This window comes from Triturus cristatus, chromosome 3_2 (assembly GCF_964204655.1).
Source record: "Triturus cristatus chromosome 3_2, aTriCri1.1, whole genome shotgun sequence".
Taxonomy (NCBI): Eukaryota; Metazoa; Chordata; class Amphibia; order Caudata; family Salamandridae; genus Triturus; species Triturus cristatus.
In genome coordinates, this window is record NC_140584.1 from 814,930,330 (window position 1) to 814,945,712 (window position 15,383).

The following is a 15,383-nucleotide window of genomic DNA, read 5'->3' on the forward strand; positions in this document are numbered from 1 at the left end:
CGCACAATTAGCTCTGATTTCAAGCGGTATTTCCAGCGATAACAATGTGTAACCGATGTACGTTGTCGGATCATTCCCCGCTGTTGATAGCGATCACTACACCTATGAAAGGTATCCCACCGTTCACATGGCGATTCCCCCCCATACTCACTGCTTGATTCGGCATTCAAAGCTGAACTTGCGGAAGCCATTGAGACGTTCTTTGCGACTAATATAGGGTCGGTTGACAACTTTCAGGTAATATGGGAAGCCTTCAAAGCCTATATACGGGGCATTGCCATGGCTAAGCACTCGGGGTGCTCCGGGACATTCGCAGACGCCTGACGGAGCTGGAGAGAAAATTGGGAGATTTGGAGCGCCGCCAGCTGTCGACGGCTGATGATGCTGTGGCTGCTGAAATAAAGTCTTCTTTGGAGGAGTATCAGGATGCTGCCGATGCGGAACTTAGACACCTGGGTAAATATGCCATGGCACGCGCAAATGGGGAGGGAGAAAGACCGGGTGCGGTCCTAGCACAGCTGCTGCGGAGACGCCCCAGCAAAGTCCTAGTCACCGAACTCACTTCGGGGGGAAGGGGCGGCATTAACAGAAGAGACCGAAAATGCAGAACGCTTCTGCAGTTTCTACGTTGACTTGTACACTTCGCGCTCCTCGGGGACGGAAGAGGAAATGCTGGAATATCTATCATATATCAAATTGCCTTTCCTCACGAATACGCATCGAGAATTTTTGATGCAACCAGTGGAAAGGGACGAAATAGTGCTCGCCCGTGGGAAATACTCGCTAATCGGATCGTACCCTTGGCACAGGTGCTGGTGGCCCCCGAACAGGCTTGGTTTATCCCAGATAGGAACCTCACTAACAACTTGCGTACGGTATTTGGAGCCCTACAGCACACCAGGTCAGATACTAAGGCGGCAGCCGTTTTTTTGGACATGGAGAAGGCCTTCGACTCTGTCGAGTGGCCCTTCCTGCGACAAGTTTTAACTAGGATGGGTCTGAGCTCAGTCTGTTTGCAACTGGTCGGGGTGTTGTATAATCGTCCTACAGCAAGGGTTAGGGTCGGTAACCTGGTGACCTCACCCTTTAACATTTCGTGGGGAACGAGGCAAGGCTGCCCGTTGTCCCCACTGCTCTACGCTTGGGTGGAGGAACCATTGTCCTGCGCCCTCAGAGAGTATCATAGTCACAAGGGAATCAGGTTGTCGAAAATAAAATTGATAGTGTCAACGTATGCTGACGATACCTTATTGCACGTTCGCAACCCCAAAAACAATCTCTCCTCGGTTCTACGGGAGGTGGCACGCTTTGGAGCCTTATCTGGGTTACGGGTTAACTGGCCAAAGTCAGTCGTAGTCCCGCTCACACCAGCCACTATTCAGCCTGATGTGGAATACCCCTTGCAGTGGTCCACGGACTCTATAAGATATCTGGGGATTCGGGTCCACCCGGATCCCGAGGTTGTATTTTGGGAAAATTATGGAGTTGCGATCGGTAGGTTGGAAGAGGACGTGGAGAGGTGGATTAAGTTGCCGCTGTCATTGTTAAATAGAATTTCCTTTATGAAAATGGTGGTCTTGCCTCGATTTGTTTACGAATATCCCCATGGTACTGCCTAAATCCTTCTTCAGTCGGGTCACGACGCTTCTCATTAAACTAGCCTGGGCGGGCAAACATGCTAGGATTAAGTGGCAGACGTTGACCTTGCCATAACACATGGGGGGCCTGGAAGCCCCGGACTTATACTAAAGGGCTGCGCAGTGTTCGCACGCGTATTTTTGGATACACTGCCCAAAGGAAGCTCCCCACCTCCGACTTGAGACGCTTGTTGCGGAGCCACTGTCACTTCCAGCATTGCTGTCGGAAGACCCTGATCGTAGGACGGGGATACTGGACTCGATCAACGCTACGTGACATGCATGGCACTTTCTGCTGCAGCTACAGGCGGGTGCCCTGTTATACTCCCCAGAGATGCCACTAGGCTGGGCGCGTTGGCTGCCCCCCTGTAGAGACCGGGGGTGATCTGCGCGTTAAACTCTTTACAGTTGCAGAGGGTCGGGGATCTGTTTCAGAATGGCGTGGTTAAGCAGTGGGGAGAAGTAGGGCAGTGGGAACCTCCTGGCACTCTGTTGCAGAGTTTCCAGTACCACAGGACTAGACATGCCCTGCGGGAAGTGCTGGGTGATGACCTATTGGAGCCACCAGAGGTTGTGGAACTCACGTAAGTAATCAAGGCACAGTCGCCTCGCAAGATAGTCTCCAATATTTATAAGATGGCTATATCTCATAGAGCCAACCAATATTCGAAGGCCAGGCTGGACTGGCAGCGAGATCTGCAACAGCCAATAGATGATGCCATGTGGGCATATTGCTGCACCAGTACACGCTGTATATCACTGAACAGCAGGCACAGATTGATACACTTTAAGTACCTCAACAGAGCATACTATACTCAGGAAAGATTACGAGACACTTCGGCCTGTGATAGATGCCCGGAACTCATGGCAGATTTCATGCATCTTGCGTGGTCCTGCCCGAGAATATATACATTTGGGAATAGATTTTTACGGAGCTAGCGAAAATCTTAGAAATGGAGCTTGCTCCGGATCCAGCCCTGGCACTGTTGGGCTACTCCCAAAAAATTGCGTGAGCAAAGCGTAGATTGGTAGATATGGAACTGCTGCTTGCGAAACGCAGAGTCGCCATCCATTGGCTGCGTGGCCCTACCCCCACCATGTAACAGTGGTCACGAGATATGCTTTATTGTAGCACACAGACAGAGAATTACAGTGAGCTACTACCTCCTAGGAGCCGTCCCAAAAACCTCTGGGGGCTATACACGACATACATTACCAACAGGGGACAGGAACAAACGGAGACTGCAGATGACATTCCACTACAGGACCACACAATAGTTGCGGACTGACTACACTAATAACTTAACGCGACAGGCGAGACGTAAACTGAAGAGGGACCCTCCCCCCCCCCCAGACATATAGGGCATTACTGCAACTTGCTCTGGTAGAGTGGAGAACCACTACACCATGTATATTACGGTGCTTAATGATGCCTCCATATGAAGCGGTGCTACAATGTTTTCGGATGGTTTGACGTAATATCGGATTGTGCTAAACTGTGTAACATGTGTATGCTTCACTTCGGACAGGATACTGCATATTGCTTCTTGTTTGAGTTGTAATTTAAAAAAAAATAAAGTAATAAAAAAAAAAAAACACAATGTGTACCCGTGCATTGGTTGCTAGATTTTAACGACATAATCCAAGAACTAGAGCAGAATCAGTGTGCAGAACGCAGCAAGCCCTATAGGAAAACGACATCCGTTGAAAACAGTGTTCATAATGAAAAGACAATATTTAATTATTTTATGATGTGTAAAGCATCGCATTGTGACTTCGTGCATACAAATTCTTCACGCTTGTACATAGCCGGGTGAGTTAGTGGTGAAAGTTTGTAGTGTGACTGAGTTGTGGCGGAGTTTTTAGTTTATCATTTCCCTGTCTGAAGCATCGAAATACAGAAATCTAAACAAGATTAATTCAGAACAGAATCACGGAGGTAATGCAACTGGTGCTCAAGTAAAGAGTGATGCACGCACGCCACAGCGAGCGATCTGGTTTCAATTATTGCGCCCCTGTCTGGGCACGATAATCGAAAACAGATGTGGCCTGTGCGGGTAACTGCAAGCAATAGGCCGTGGGCGGAGCAAAGACGATACATGCACCCGCCTTTGCCCAATTGCGTGCTGTCTTTATTTGAAAGATGAACGCAAAGCCCATTAGCCTGTATGGAAGAAAAAAAAACATGCATGAGCGTGTGGTGAGCTTGGGGAGCTTTCTGAAGCCCCTTACTAAAAGTCGAGCATGCTGCTGCTCTAGGCTTGACCTAAAAAGGCCAGTCCTCATGAGAGGTTACAAAAGTAGAAGACTGAGTAATAAGGAGGGACTACTAAGCCTATTGACAAATCTAAAGCAACTATTTAGAAAAGACAGTAACAGGAGCCAATTGAAAAGATGGGTTGAAAATGGGTGGAGATGTAAGTCTATACCTGAATACAGCTCGAAGAGACCGTGCAAGCGCTGCCTAAGCAGACCAAAAATATGTTAAATAAACGGGCATTCAAAAGTTAATTGTAGTTAGAGAGGAATTAACTAAATTTATAAGGACATCTTGCAGCAAGTGTGTAAAAATGGTAGTCTCCTCAAAATTCAAAAAGTGTATTTCATTACCTGCAGAGCTTTTCACTCTTAGTAAATCTGATTCTGTAAGTGCATTGAGAAGTATTTTTTTTTAAAAGGTGATACTTTTCAAACATGAATTTAGAAGCATTCATGCTTCCACTCTACCCTGGCAACAATGCCAATAGTGAACTAAGAGACAGGCCGGTTTTTGTGTAACTTTGGGTGGATGGGGTTGCTATCATACATGATCAACATTATAGTTTTTATTAAATGAAACCCAGGACAAGTTTTTGTAGAGCACACATTCTGATGTCATATATTTTGAGGTCCTCTTATACGTGAAAATGAAGGAAAAGAATGGAAAGTAAAATAAAATAATTGCCCAGGATCATGCAGTTTGGTCAAGCAGGAAAGCTGGGATTGTTCCTGTGGTTTCTGTTTCCACATCGTGCAATTCCGTTCAGCCAGTAGATGTACATGCTTTGTTTTCTCTACACTCACCTTATCCCCCACATCCCCCTGCTGGTATCTGTGGAGCCCTCAGTCACACGAGCGACCACACTTATGTCCCCATGGGAAAATGTTTGCGAGTACCCATGTAATAGACCATGGGTAATAACAAACTTTCTCTACGGGGACAAATTTACAGTGTGGTTTGGGGCTGCACCGGTGGGGGTAGGGTCGGTAGGGACGGGGTTAGGGGCTGGGCCAGAGTAAAAAAATTAATTTACTGAGCCACCAGACCCAGTGTGTGTGTCTGTGTGTATATATGTATATTCACTCTCTTGCCCTCTCCTGCCCTCTGTCCTGCCTCACTGGAAACGTAGAAACAGCAAGGGCCGTTGGCTGTAACGTGAGTACCACTGCCTTATACTGTACCAGTTAGACATATGATGTTTCTTGTCTTTTTTCAATCAAACTAAAGATTTTCGACCTAAAAAAAAATGGAATTAGTGATGCTAGTTTAATACACTTTCCTCTCCATTGCGATGCCCTTCATCCCGTCAGAGAGCTCATAATAGTGTCTAGTGAGGTCACCATTAAAAGAAAGTAATCCGAGTACCCAGTTAGTGAAACTATTGTATAACCGTTAAATATCAGATGGTTAATCAATTCCAACACTCTTAAAGCCATCTGGGGCTTCTTTTAAAGTCCAGTCTGCAAAGTAATCCCTTAAAAATGTCCCACTGGAAGGAGATCAGTCTCCGTTTTAAAATGGCTGTTTCAGTAGCCAGACAGGCTCCCACACAGATACTCTGCACAGTTAGGTCTGAATAAACAGTGCTTCAATTTTTATTTCTCCATAACCTTGAATATTTCTCTTGCAAATAGTTTACTGGCAGTTAGGTATGCAGTTTAATCATTCAATATTTATGTTCTCGGACCCAATTTAATTCCTTAGATAACTATCTGATGAGAAGAGCTTACCTTTTTTGGATTTAACTATTATGCGTCATATCAAAATTAATTTAATTTCAGATTATAACCCAGGGATAGCATTAGCAAATTCAGTGTGGCATTGACAGCTGTGTTCATATGAAAGGAGCACAATAATTGTCACATTACTTTTTTCCTACAAGGAATTCCCTTTTTCCCACTTTTGGGAAAATTCCTATTTGCACTGACAGTATATAGGCCAAATACTAAATGTGTTTGCATCTAATGTTCCGGGATAGTGATGTGCGTTATCAATATTGTAACACAGCAGTTCGGCAACACGAAACATGAAGCTTCCCAAAAGGCATTTAAAAGTCAGCTGTGAAAGCGCTTACAGCTGACTTTTAAAGGGCCTTTTGGGAAGCTTCCCTCGGGTACCATGCGTGACGTCACAGAAGCGGGCACAGAGGCTGGCAGTAAACACAGAAGATAGCTGCAGGAGCATACGTATTCACTACGTATGCTCCTGAGGCCATCTTCTGTGTTTCCTGCCGGCCTCACAGGAAACATAGAAGCAGCAAGGTCTGCGGGCTGCCAGTGAAGGCCTGGCGGGCCGTACTCTGAGTACCACAGTAATAGACTATACTTTTGCTCTCTGTATAATAAAAATCTAGCCCACGCATAGGATACACATGACCCCTGACTTGTCTCTTAGTTCACTAATAGCATTGTCCTCGGGGCAGCGGTAACAATGCTTCTCAGTTCATGTTAAAAAATGCTCACTTTAAATAAATGTTACTTAAGTATGACGTGGTAGCGCACTGTCATTTACAGACAGACATTTTCCATTGAAAAGGCAACTATCTTTCCCACTGACAAACTGCATAGCGGATAAATAATGTATAGAAATCTGACTTCAGCAAATATTTATCATTTGCACATCCCCAAAAAAAGCATTCGGATTTGTTTTTATCCTAGTAAAATCTTTTTTTCATCTCACTTCAGAATTATAAAAAAAAGCTTTCCTAGCTGCTGAAATATATTTTTAAACATTTGTTGATTTACTAGCCATTTTGTTGTTGTATGCCCAGCACAATTATCCCGACAGTTCAATTGCATAAAAACCCTCTAACTTTGCAGTCAGAGAAAGAAAAGTAAACTCCAGTCTCTGGGATAAAATAAGCATCAAGTTTTAAGAAGACATTGGCTGACATTTAACCTCCGTCTTTGAGCACACAACCAATGTGAGAAGATAAAAACACGATCTAAAGGCATCTTTCTTATTCACTTTCTGAATAAACAGAACACCTGTTCTTTGGCAGATCAAAGTCTCTTGCCAGACCACAGCAGTAAGCCCTAATAATAGGTCGTCCTGAATGAACCCGACTCGCCATAGCGAGTGGGTGAGTTGATTTCTTTAGGCCTGATGTGCCTATCCTCAAACAAGCCTGATGGAATTTCCTGGTCAATGAATTAAGCTGCAAGGTCCAAGGCAATCTTGAGTGAAGTTTCACCCATAAATAATCCTATTTTTTGACTTTTTATATTGGGATCCATGTCATATTACAGGGGGGAAGGGGAGGCAGGGGGCTTCCATAGCCCCTGCTTTTCAGTGCCTTGACACATATGTGTATTAGTGCGCTTTACAAGTTTATCCTTATCTGAGTTTGTTTCTTATTGGTTATTCTTATAGTTAATAGAAATCGCAGTGAAGAGCCGTTGCTGTCCATCAGGGATGTACTTCACCAAGGTTAAATTGTCTGCATAAAATAGTAGAGATTTCCCACTCCCCAAACCTCAAAATGATAAGCAAAACACTTTGTTAATTTGCGATAACCAGGAAGGAAAAGTGCAAAAGTCAAGCCTTTTAGGCTGTTGATGTGAAAATCATCTGAGAGAACTAGCCTTCAATGCTAAACCGGACACATAACCTAAATAGTAGCTTTGCTGAATCCTTTCTTTTAGCTTTTCCTCTTCTTGCTGCAGTCCGCTAATATTTAGGTGCTAGGGTTTGTGAGGTGTTTCAGTAGTGGGGGGGACTATTTCTCCATTTCGTTTAGCATTAAACACAACGCACATGGGTGGATTTTTACAAGTGGCAAACGTATAGCATGATTTAGATTATTATTTATTTTTTTTTTTTGAAAACCTTTATTGACAGTTCAATAAGAACAAGTATGGGCCTACAACCCCCCGGGGCCGGCCGCTAAGCAATCAGAGCAGTAACGACAAGTATAAACACAGGCAGCACTTCAGGGAGCAAAATCGTACTGCTAATACTGTGAACAGCGTAAGTAGGGCACCAGGAGAAAAAGGTTTTCATTTTGTGATGAAACAAGGCAGAAGGATCAGGTGACAAGCCATTTTAAAACAACGATCACGGATATACAGAGTAATGAACGTTAGCGATTTACAGCAATCTATTCGGTCAATGGCGCAAACACAAGAACATCAGGATGGAGAAAAACATAGTCTACAGCTGCGCCCACAGTCCCCCGCCAGAACTCCCCAAGAACACCCCGGAAGTTGTGAACACATGGAACGGCAACGAGGCATAGCAAAAGGAGGTGTATCACGCTGATCCCAGAAAAAGAAAGACAAAAAGAATCAGAGAAGAAAAAGGAGGCCATGGAAAAAGATGAAGGAATACAGAGTCCCCTCCCCCAACCCCCCACCCTGCACCTCTGCAGATGAGTACGGCCCCCCCCCCCAGCAGTGTGCCTGTCGCCCTGGAACCAGACCCGAAATGTAGGAGAATAGGGAAAAGAAGTAGGAAAGGATCCCCACCAGACGGGGGGGTAGAGAAAGTCTTTATAAACTGGAGGAGGGCCTTCATAACAGACCCCCGGCTTCTCCCTCCCGCACGGTAAGGTTCCCCTAAAGTGAACAAGGAACAGCACAAAAACAATCTTCTCAAACCACGATGGGGAGCATTATGCGTCTATTGTGCCAGTAGCCATGTCAGGAGAGCACACCACCCCAAGCCCGCCCGTCCACTAGGCGACCACCCCCGAGGGGCCAGCCTCATCCCTGACCACTCAGTGGAATTCTGCCCATGCCAGCCCCTCGACCCAGCACCATACCCCATGTTCCTAGGCAGAGGAATGTCCAACAACGACAGAGAAGCGACGCACACAGGTGGGGTGGAAGTCTCTGAGCATCAACACAGTCCGCCGCGTGAGGAAACAGGCTTCCAAGTGCTGCCCTAGGATCTGCACTGCACGCAAGGTTCAGGAAGGCAGAAGCAGCCAAAAGAGACATTAGTTGCTGGAGTTGTCTCTGGGTCGCAGGAGGGCATGCACGGGATGAGGCCACCACATCCCACTCAGGTCCAACGCCTCCGGGACAGATCAGGCCCTCAGAAGGTCGAACACACTGTAGCATACTGGCCGGGGCGTCCAATCGTGTACTAACCTCAGGGGGGGCCGCCACAGCGTCCTCCTGCGCGCAGTGTGGGTAGACTCTGTGTTCGTGCGGACAGGCGGGCTGCCCCAACTCCGACGCCACACCATCGAGCTTACTCCCCAAGATCACGAAACCATGAACCAAGGAGGAGTGAAGAGTACCAAGAGCCTCGAGGAGGTCGCCGTACCCCAGCTCAGCTCTCTGTGATCTCGCCGCCACACTCCCAAAAATCGTACGCTCACAGGCCCGCTGCGGCCCGGCGGACAGGATGGTAGGCTTCATCGACCCAAGATGGCCGCCAAGTATGCCCGACCCTCACCGGGGCCGGGACCCCAGGACAAGCGTCGCGATGTCCACGTCGCGGGTGACCGGGTTCCGGGGGCAGGCAAAAAACTATCCGTGGTCACGGGCAACAGTCGTCCCCACCACGGACCAGCTCCCGTAGAAATCCGGGGGCGGCCCGCAATGATCGGGGCAGGATACGGACGGCGGCCGGGCAGCTCACCAGCAAGGCAGGGGCAGTCACCGGAGGATCTAAGATTTGCACCCCCGGTCATGCACTCGGTCAGCTACACTGGGCAGTAGAAGTGACCACGCCGAAATGTAGGCCGAGTTTGACACCGCTCCGGTGGGCCGACTCCACCCAGTCACCACCGGCCGCTGTTGTCGCACTGCCACCCGGCCACGGCGTCCACTCGATGTCCCGGCTCCAGGGCCGCACAGGCCGCAAAGTTCAGATGCAGTTTTCTCCGGCGATAGCACGGCTAGAAACCTCGGAGTCACACAGTCGGGAGCCCCTCTCCTTCAGAAACACGACCACGTAGCACAAGTTGAGGATCTCAGGCAGGATATCCGTGCGGGATGCGGAGGCTCACGGAGCCGGGGGTCTACGCTGCCGTCCCGGTCGCCATCTTGGCTCCTCCCCATGATTTAGATTATTAAAGTTGAAAGCATTTGTATTTCCTAAGTGTTTATGTTGCGGAATCACTGAAGGGAATTTTAATGGCTAGCAAAATGACGTTGTAACGCTTCCACTTAATTTCTGCAGACCTAGCACACTTCATAAAAGATTGGTCAAGTAAAATTAAGACCGTATTTGTGGAGTGATAGGGAATCGACATGCCACTAGTACATTCTTAGTAGTATCAAGGTTATTTAGCCACTGTCTTCTGGGTGGTTTGATTTATATTGGGATGTGATTTGCTTTTAGTAGGGTGAAAGGTTTGTTTCAGAAGATACATCTTGACTGTATGCCAGAAGATTGGCTTTGGTACTTATTTTTGGTAGTACGGGTGACCACTACTGAATGGGGCGATTTGTGGTTGACGTTAATTCGCTTGCTAGCTTTGCTCATCCTGATCTGGTGGAATTTGCAGAGAGGGAATATTTTTGTCTAAGGTGGGTTTTTTTTGTACTGGGTAAAACTATTTATGCATTTTAATTTTATTGGGATCAGTAGAGATCTATTCGAGTTGTAGTGTTGCTGGGATGTAGTCTTAGCATTCTGAACCTGCTACAAGCTTAGCTGCTGAACTTTAAAATAGTTTTAATAAATTGTCCCTTTATGGAAATATTTTTTTAAAAAATGAATTGTATTTATTTGGTGTCTATAGTGCAAACCCAGCCAAAAAATTCAGCTGAGCACTGTACATGATCAAACTTAGGGATCCGGTCATCGAGTGATAGGGTAGGTAGCTGGTAATTGAATTGGTACTGCATTGTGATGTAGTGTTCTTTAATAATGTGTTTCTTCAGCTGTTTCCTAAATTGGAGCAGAGTTGAGGCAGTCCTTATGGATACAGGGATGTTGTTCCAGGTCCTGGGCGCACAAATAGAAAATGCCTGCTGCTTTGTTTTAATTTTTTTTACACTTTTTAGTTTCCAGTCTGGTAGTGGCCAAAGATGGTGAGCTTGTCCCCAATACAAGTGGGCATGCTTGTTGTGGGGGCTTTGTAAATGAGGCAGCTGGTTTGGAAGATGGTGCAGACCTGCAAGGGATGCTAATGGAGTTCCATCAGGATGGTTTTGTGATTATATTTCTTGTGGCCCTGGATGAGATTTGCTGCGGCGTAAGGGGTGTTGTGTGGAGTTTTGGAAGCATGGAGCAGGGCTTTTCCATCATCTAGAACAGGGAATACAAAGACTGGTAAAACAGTTCTGAAGTTACTTTCTAGAAAAAAACTTTCTCTTTCGTTAGACGATAGAGTTGGTACCAGACTGTCTGTGTGTGTTTTTTTTTGTGTTTTTTTTTAAAGTGTATTACTTGATGGTGAGGTTGGTATCCATGGTGAAACCAATTTACTTAGCATTTGGCAAAAGTTGGGGTTTCGGAGCCACAAAAGTCTCATTGAGCCATGTTTGTATTATTTCTTCTTGATTTTTCTTGGCAAATGACAAGACTTCTGTTTTAGTTGGATTGAGCTTCTGGATGGGATGTAGGCAGTGTTTGAGGTTTTGGATGACTGGAGCAGCGGATACCTTTCTTATAGAATTGTGTATCATCGACATATTAGGTACTCTTGATGCTGTTGTCTAGGAGTAGAGCCCCAGGGTAGCTCTAGGTAGAGGTTGAAGGTGACAGGAGACAGAATGGAATCCTGGGGGACACCGCACATGATAGGGATGTTTTGGGACATGTAGAATTGAGTGAAAGGAGTCTATTTGAACCTGGAGAATTGACCTTCAGTGAATGCATTTTCTAATAACCTTTGTACAAAACAACCCTTATTTTCTCCCTCCCTTCCTCGTCACTGGCGAGATAGTATCCTGCTCATACCCAGGGCACCAGAGCAGCTTTTTTGTACTGGACCTGCTGCAAGTATTTCAGTTTTTTAATGCGAAGTCTTGGAAATACAGCTGTTTTTATCAAAGTGTGTCCGTGCTGGTGAACAGGTGACGATGCAACTTTTTGGGCCAGTTTCAGTCCGTTATTTGGCATCTTGAGCTATAGTTTTAATACCTTCCTGTTGTCATAGATTTTGAACGTGTACCATGAAGGAGGACCAGATGTTCACTTTCCATTTGAAGCAGAAAGGGGCATGATGGATGGATATTCTTTGCTACCCTGAACTGTTGAGCCTTTAAGTGCAGGATAATTAGCGATTTATGCGCTTTTGGATTTCCAGGGAGCATTTTAAAATGTTTTGTATTTTCTAGATAATGGGCTAGAGTCCCACGCTTATATCCTACGTTTAATGCTTTTGCCCATTTTATCTTTGCGTTTGACGAGGAGACCGCTTTATGCATTAGCCAACATCATTTGATCAAAATGATACATAGTTAAAAAATTCCTATATACATGCATGGATAGGGGTTTGGGGGATCCCTCTTCATCCATCTTTACCAGTTACTCAGGTATTCGCTCTACCCACAATTGCATGGCGCAATGGGTCAGCCCACTTCAGCCCATGGTATTTTGTCTGATCATGTACCTGCTGTTGCGTGGAACGTTTGCTTGGTCTGTATCGTATCCATCACTAACATCACAGAATGTTGTCTCTTTTTGTGGCTGAATGTATAACACTGACGTGGTAGTGGATGTTTTACTTGCAAAAGAAGTCCTCAGACCTTTTTTTTTTTTACGTTAATTTATATATTTTCTGTGCTTTGTATAAGCACTTATATGCCGCCCTTTGTCCACTTCCCTGGTTATTGTTGATGCCATTGCTTTTCCAGCTTTTCTCCACAGGTAGGCTCAATACTTAATAAGGATAATTTAAACCGGATGTGGAACTATTAGAATCGGTGTTTAGATTTGAGTTGGCTGGTTTGAAGACACCTGTGAAAATTGATAAAGGCTTTGTATTATGCTTAGTCTCTGCTGCAATGCAGCCAGATTTCGGCACAATCACCGTCAGTTGCGGGCCATATCAGACTCCAACTGAAAATGTGGCATTTGAATTGCAGGAAACTGTTTGCTAGCTGGGTGTTAAAATGTGTCTCGAATGAAACTATACCCATGTGATATTCTTTTTACTTTCCAGCAAGAAGCCAAACCTTCAACTGAGGATTTAGGAGACAAGAAAGATGGCGAATACATCAAATTGAAAGTCATTGGGCAGGTAAGATTTTCAGATAAGCTCTTTATCTTTCAAAGATAGGTCTTTGCAAGATTCAGAGTTTATTTTGCACCTTCTTTGCTAGCCCTGGTGTGTAGGTTAGCTTATTGCACACTTGAGTAAAAGTTTACTCCTGAAATAAATGAGCCGCAACCATGTTGCTTGTCCTGTGTGGAACTTCCTATAACTTTGTTCTTCCACCAGAGAGAATTGGCATGGCCACCTTTGGGTGCTCACAATATGCTCTTCAAAAACCTATTAATTGTTTGAGTTGGTCTTTTTTCTGCTTCCTTCCCATACCTCGTCCTCACAAAAAGGACTCCTCCTTTCAGTACCTCATAGTCTTGGATTAATGATTTGTTTAGTTCCACCTACCCCACTGTTACAGCCTTTGATCATTTTGCCAGCTGCTGCTATTTTCCAAGTTTATACTAGAATACGTGCATAAAGGAAGTCTTTTACGTTGCCCACTATAAGACACTGTGAGCACTATGTTTTAATTGCTACTCTGACAAAGAGTGCACTGTATGAGTTTGAATGCACTCGCATCTGTAGCATGGCCCTGGGACAAATGTAAGTAGAGAGCAGATTTTCAAAGCTGAGTAGTTAAGTTTACTTATGGATCCAAGTTGTATTATGCAAGGCAAAGAACACCTCTCTGTTTTTTCTGGTAGCTCTTTTTGGTATGGCAGTCATTTTTATTTATTTATTTAATTATTTTAACAAATTTTGTTTGTCAAACCATCACATATAACGCAGAGCTCTGTGACCCAGAAGCTTCTGCAGCATCAATATACATCAAGTGAATTGAACCATTTTCATGTGTATTCAGGAGAAAAAGAAAAGCAATGCAAATGAAACATTAACCCTAAAACTGTGACCCCCAACCCACCCCCCTACGCACCGTCGTCCACTCCAGCGCAACACATCATATCAATAACCACAGTTGTAACATGTCATCTCCTACAGAGCAGCTTTTCTGCCGGACATCTGTAAAGGGAGGTCATACCGGGTCTCGGTGCCGGTCCACCCGTGCTGGCTCTAGCTCCAGGCCCCGTTAGTCTGCCCAGTGCTTCCAGATTTTAAAGTGCTTTCGGGGACTCCCCCTGGCCACAAAGATTGGGGTCTCAAGACCCATACAGAAGTCCAGACCATTTTTCCAGGCAGAGACAGAGGGTGCCACAGCTGCCTTCCAGGCCCTAGCAATATCCCTTTTAGCTAGGGTAAATAAGCATGAGATGGCGCTTGTAAATATTGCTCCCTTCCATGACATGCAGGAGGACCAGCTTCGGTGTGCAGGGAAGGTCCCATCCCAACACCTCAGAGGCAGGCCATCACCCCCCTCCAGAATCGCGCCAATGCGAAGCAGTGCCAGACGGTATGCAATAGGGTACCCTTCTCATGTTCACATCGAAGACACACAGGGGAAGCCACCAATCCCGCCCTCCACAACCTAACCCTGGTATAATATACCCGGTGGAGGTATTTGAACTGGATAGGCCGTAGGCTCATTGCGATGGCCGCCCCTCGCGGAGAGGCCAAAGCCTCTGTCCAGTCCTCCTCCTCCATTGGACCAATATCGCCCTCCCATGTCTCCCTCAGATGCTGCATCGATGGGGAACTATGCGTGACTAGGGACTGGTATATTTTAGAGATTTTGTGGTCTTGGAGGTCTCCCATAAATACCTTGACCTCTACCGGACTGAACTCTGCCAGCGTCTCCAACCCTTCCAGGCTAGGGGAAATAGCATGTCGGAACTGTAAATATTTAAAGAATTGGGTTTTCGGCATCTGGAAGTCTTCTTCTATATCCCGAAAGGATTTCAAAACAGGTCCCCGCATGACATCGCCCAGGTTGGAGATTCCGATGTTGTCCCAGTAGTGGCAAACGGTAGAGAATTGTATGCAATCTGGGTCCCCCCCCCCGCATACACCGTCGTTTGACAGCGTATCATTCATTGCTTTTTCCATTTCATTTTATATAACTTATACAAACCCTCGGATTGTAATGTGAGGCCAGGGGATATCTATACATGTACAATTACTATGCACCACCACATGGCTTCTCCACATTGCTACGATTCTGCATGACCCCCTCACTCACTCTTTCTCTCTCTCTCTCTCTCTGTCCTTCTCTTGCCATTTTATTCTGAATTCTTCCTGCTTCTTGGTCCTGTTAAGGATATCAAATTGCTCTACTTATAGCACTTATTCACTACCATCCCAACGTGGTTTCCAAAAGACAGAGGCTTATGCTTAATTTTGTGGTGGAGAGCAAGAAGGTGCTTCTTATGTTTGGCAACTTAAATTTGTGTCTCATGTATAGTAGTGATGTATTATTTTA

General features: G+C 45.6%; 1 protein-coding gene across 2 annotated transcripts in view; it reads left to right on the plus strand.

The window, feature by feature from the left end:
- Positions 1-15,383, plus strand: part of SUMO1 (small ubiquitin like modifier 1) — a 76,772-nt gene that overhangs the window by 16,368 nt on the left and 45,021 nt on the right. For both annotated transcript variants that reach the window (XM_085648970.1, XM_085648971.1), the window contains exon 2: positions 12,965-13,042. In XM_085648970.1, coding sequence (XP_085505096.1) covers positions 12,965-13,042 — 78 coding nt within the window. The remainder of the gene's footprint in view (positions 1-12,964; positions 13,043-15,383) is intronic.